Source organism: Corapipo altera, unplaced genomic scaffold, assembly GCF_003945725.1.
Source record: "Corapipo altera isolate COAL_440 unplaced genomic scaffold, ASM394572v1 23, whole genome shotgun sequence".
NCBI lineage: Eukaryota > Metazoa > Chordata > Aves > Passeriformes > Pipridae > Corapipo > Corapipo altera.
Genome location: NW_020884878.1, coordinates 4880785 through 4886056, shown reverse-complemented (window position 1 = coordinate 4886056; position 5272 = coordinate 4880785). Strand labels below are relative to the sequence as shown.

The 5272-nt window shown below is 36.5% G+C and overlaps 1 protein-coding gene across 2 annotated transcripts in view; it reads left to right on the top strand.

Annotated features, from left to right (window-relative positions):
* Positions 1–5272, top strand: part of TDRD9 (tudor domain containing 9) — a 72332-nt gene that overhangs the window by 25575 nt on the left and 41485 nt on the right. For both annotated transcript variants that reach the window (XM_027638135.1, XM_027638134.1), the window contains exons 4-5: positions 844–1065; positions 3598–3720. In XM_027638135.1, the coding sequence (XP_027493936.1) occupies positions 844–1065; positions 3598–3720 (345 nt within the window). The remainder of the gene's footprint in view (positions 1–843; positions 1066–3597; positions 3721–5272) is intronic.

The window sequence follows — 5272 nt, the reverse complement described above, 5'->3', positions numbered from 1 at the left end:
GTTTTTGGTGGGAGGTGTTTTTGGTGGGAGGTGTTTTTGGTGGGAGGGTTTTTTTTATTATTTTTGTTTTGTGGGTTTTTTTGGTTTTTTTTTGTTTTGGTTTTGTGGTTTTGTTTTGGTTTTTGTTTTGGTTTTGTGGTTTTGGTTTTTTGTTTTGGTTTTTGTTTTGGTTTTTTGTTTGGTTTTTTGTTTTGGTTTTTTGTGGCTTTTTTGTTTTGGTTTTTTGTTTTGGTTTTTTGTTTTGTTTTTTGTTTTGGTTTTTGTTTTGGTTTTTGTTTTGGTTTTTTGTTTTGGTTTTTTGTTTTGGTTTTTTGTTTTGGTTTTTTGTTTTGGTTTTTTGTTTTGGTTTTTGGTTTTTGGTTTTTTGTTTTGGTTTTTTGTTTTGGTTTTTTTGTTTTGGTTTTTTGTTTTGTGGGGGTTTTTGTTTGTTTTGTTTTTGTGGGTTTTTTGTTTGGGTTTTTTTGTTTTATTTCTTTGCTTGTTTTTTGTTTTTTTTGTTTTGGTTGGTTGGTTGGGTTTTTGTTTTTAGATGGAAACTTTGTGTTTTAAACATTGTACAAAACTTATGGGTTTTGTACAAAACCACTACATAAAAATTCTTAGAGGGAAGAACACTGCTGTTATACTTTATGGGCACACACATATTTTATATGAATACCTCTGTTCTTTTCTGTGATCTTCTGATGTGTTTTAGAAGTCCAGTTATCTCCACATTCCTAGAAGATGATGGCACAGTGTTTTACAGAGATTAGATGTGTGGCCTGGGAGCTGTTGATATTTCAAGTCTGTTAAAAATCTGTTTTGTTTTGTAGACTTACGAGTTTTCTTGAAAAATTGTTTCAGATACTGTCTCTGATACAAAACAATTCAGTTGTGATTGTAGAAGGAGCAACTGGCAGTGGTAAGAGCACACAGATTCCACAATATGTTCTGGATTATTGCATGCAGCAATCTATCCACTGCAACATTGCTGTTACCCAGCCCCGGAAAATCAGTGCCAGCAGCCTTGCCAGGTGGATTAGCAAGGAACGATCATGGACTCTAGGTGGATTTGTAGGATACCAGGTATAAAAGTTTCAAATGCTGTTTAAAAATGCATTAAAAAGTACTATGCCTTCTTTCTTAATTGCTTTTAAAGAGATCCAGCATACTGAAGTAATGTTAGAGAATCTGCTTTTAAAGTAGAATGGCTCTTTTCTAGCTCTCTCCTGCTAAATGTTTGTAATTAAATCAGCTTTTAAAGTTGAATAAGTATAAATCATGGTGGGACTCCCACAGAAATATTTTTCTGCATTGGACACACCTACATTATTAATCACTGAAATTGCTGCAGGAGAACTATATTCTACCTTTTTTTTTTTTTTTTTTTTTACTTTAAACTCCTTAATTAACATACTTTATCTGTTTGACTTTACTACATTTACCTGTCAGCTCTGTCAAAACTTTCATGCAGTTATGGCCAGATTGTTTTGTGAACATCCTGTTGTTTCTTCTTAGCCTGTGAAAACTTGAACTAGTTTTTCCTCTTAAATCTATCTCCTTCTTTTGCTTTGTCCAGCTCACCTTCAAACTCAGTTATGTCCTTCCATTTATAAACTGGATACCACTTTCCTCTTTTGACACGAGTTACTTCATCTGTTACTCCAGATCCACTTTCTTCCATGCCCCATCCTGTGTCTCTGCTTCCCAAGGTTCTGCTACTGTACCAGGCCTCTGTATCTCTACATTACACTAAATTCCTGTCCCAATGAGACCAAGTAAAGCAAAAATGAAGGCAGATAAAGAAAGGTTCAGGGAGAGCAGCCCAGACATGCCTTAGTCCTGAGGCCTTGCAAACTCAATGCAAAGCTTATGGCCTGCTACAGAAATGCCATATTACAGGGCTGTGCAGGTACATGAGCTTAATTTTTACATCTAAAGGATCTTTATTGTCATCCCTGCTGAATGCTGTTCTTTGTCTAGGTGACAGATGTATCTATGGCAAATACTGTAGTAGAAAGAATAGTTTTTTCTTTCTCATTTTTAACACAACTGCAAAGTTTCATTTTTCCTCGGGTAGGTTGGAAAACAAAGTAAAAAGGCTCTTCATGCTTAATCACCAAGTTTCAATTCTGAGAGGTGAACACTCAAGAGAATTCTGTGATTATACTCTGGCATTATCTCAGATTGTAACTAAGCCAATATTAATAACCTCCAGCTATCATATTTGTAGCATTACTGTGGGCTACTGTCCTGGTTTAAGCCCAGCTGGCAGCTAAGCACCACACAGCTGCTCACTCACCTCACCCCCCCCACACCCCTCCCAACCCTGGTGGAACAGGGAGGAGAATCAAAGTTAAGCTCGTAGGTTGAGACAGGAGCAATTTAGCAATTGAAACAGTTTAAAATATACTAAGAATAGTAAATAATGATCAAAAAGTAATAACAAAAAAACCCCAAGGGATGCACAGTACAATAGCTCACCACCCACTGACTGATGTCAGACCCTGTCCCCAAACCCCATTTGGTTCCCTTGTGGGTAAATCCCCAGTTTACACACTGGGCATGGCATTATATGCCATGGACCATCCCTTTGGCCAGTTCAGGTCGCCTGTCCCGACTGTACTCCGTTGCAGTTTTTTTGTTTATCTCCTTAAGGGCAGAGCACAAACCACAAAAAAGTCCTTGCCTTAGGATGAACGTGACAGCAACAACGAAAACACCAGTGTACAATCGATGTTTTACTAAATCCCAAAAACACAGCACAATACCACCTAGGAAGAAGAAATTAACTCTATCCCAGCCAATACCAGAACAGTTATATATGTTGGTTTTTTTCAGAGTAAGTTCTACATAAAGTCTATGATGTGGTTTGATACCTTGAATTAATTAGTCATAAAATTGCTAAATTGATTTATTAGGCTAATGAGTCTTAAAGACATGAAATGGTGCCGTGCTTCCAAACTGTCTTCAGGACAGTGTATGTGGATGTTCTGTGCTTGTTTCACCAGCACTTTTTTGAGCTGAGTAGAAACAGGTAAAACGGCTGAGCTTGGACACATCTGCTCTAGGCTGATGTGAAAGCTGCATGTGAAAAGATGGTCACAGCTCTGCCTGCCTGGGTAGATAACACCTGAGATAGCTAACGTTAAACAAGTACTTTAGGAATTAAAAATTTATTGCATAACATAGGGTTGTAGAACTGCCAAGAATAAGTTGATCTTGCTGGTATCTTACACCTCTTTCCTTTTCCTATCCAGTAAGCAAACTACATTTTGGCAAAATCTTTTTCTTCCTCTTTATATTAGTGGAATGGATGATGTACATACCTTTAGAAGTCTTTGAAGAATTCTTCTCAGGCTAAAGCCCTCAGCAAGGAATTTTGATTCTTAGTAAACTTCAGAGTTTTAAATTTTTTTTGAATTTCTCCCCAAAAAACCCAGTTAATTGGTTCTGGGATTTGAGAACACTTTTGTACAGAGACTTCTACAAGTGTAAGTAAATAATTTGGATGGATTTACATTGCATTTCATTTTGGAGTACTTTGAGATGCATGTTTCTCTAAATATATTAAATATCTCTTTTCATCTTAACGTGTATTTTTCTTACTGTTGTTAGTTGAGTTTAGAGAACGTTTCATCAGAGGAAACAAGGTTGCTGTATATGACAACTGGAGTTCTTCTTCAGAAAGTAGTTTCTGCCAAGAGCCTAACTGAGTTCACACATATTTTCATTGATGAAGTAAGTTGTTGGAAATAAGTTTAAATTTCATATTAAGAAAGCCTTCTCTTTTGTTGCTCTTAACCATGCAAGAGAAAAGCAGACATCTGCTTGTAAAGCTGTTTTTTTAAGGTGTCTAAGCTAATACTTGCTGAAATAGGCTTGTCTCAGCATTCCTTTGAGCAACAAGTATAGAACTAAGGGTGTAGGGAGGGGTTTTGTGCGTGCTTAGCTTTTGATACAGATGCCTTGAAATGTTTATTGAAATGCACCATGTGGAATTCAAGAACCTGTCTGGCTAGGCCTACTAGGAGGAAGCAGCTAGTTTTCACTCAGGTATTACAAAGAGTCTTTATTCTTTAGGGATAGCCTGAAAAATACCCCTGTGAAAGTTCTGTCTTCTGACTGGATTTGCAGTTCATTCATGTGGATTCATTGTTATTGCTGTCAATTCACCAAAAAGCTAAAGAAAATACACCTGTAGGTTTTTTGTAATTTGCATATTTTTACATGTTTCTGTGCTTAATTCATGTGGAAAGTCAGATGTCAAATTGTGCTTTCACAAACCATGAACGTAAATCACATATGAGATATAGGACATCTTGGGATGTAGTGTTACAGAAGAGGACTTAGAAGGTTGTTTTGGGAGGATATTTTGGGTTTTTTGGTTATTTTGTTGGTGGGGGTTTTTTTCTTTTGGTTGGTTGGGGTTGATTTTTGTTTGTTTTTTTATTTTTTTGGGGGGGGGTTGTTTGTTTGTTTGTGTGTGGTGTTTTGTTTTTGTTTTGTTTGTTTGCTTTGTAAGTGTTGGTTTTCATATTTATTCCGTTATGGTATTGTAGCTGAGAGCAGCTTTAATTCTTGGATATTTGAGGAGCAGGGAGACAGTTCTTGGTATACCATTAGACTATTACAGTAACAAGTAAGGCTGTCATGACTGCACTTGAAGTGGCATATTGGAAACCTGGAAGAGATTGAGCAGATAGTTACATTTTCATATGAAGAAACTTTAGGACTTCATTCAAACAGATGAAAGAATCAAAATAACTCGACATCCTAAAGAATCGTACCACTTGTCTTCATGGCAAAGATTTGAGTGCTCTAATGTATTATCAGTCTTGCAAACCTTAACGTTTTAAAGCCAAAAATAAGGAAATGTAATACTGTCCCATTTCCCCAGCCAAAATTCTAGTGCTTCCTGTTCCCTATATGCCACCTTTCTCCCCACATCTACTACAGAGATTGTGATCTTGAGCCAACAGTCACTGTTTTAACAAGCAGATGTTTTCCATGACATTTTTAATTGCAAGTCTTGTTTCTCTTAGAGCACTGCAGACATTTAGGAGCATACCAAAACAAACCTAGACTAAAAATCGACTTCTTACAGCAAGACCTTACTGTCAGGCTGAAAACTGCTAAATTGTTTTTGTAATGGGACAGTATTGATTATAAGTTTATATTATTTTAGAATATGCTAATTACCTTACAGGACTCGAGCGTTGAAGGCTGAGCTCCAGAAAAAGCTTCTGCACTTAATATATTTAAACTGCACTTAATATATTTAAACTGCACT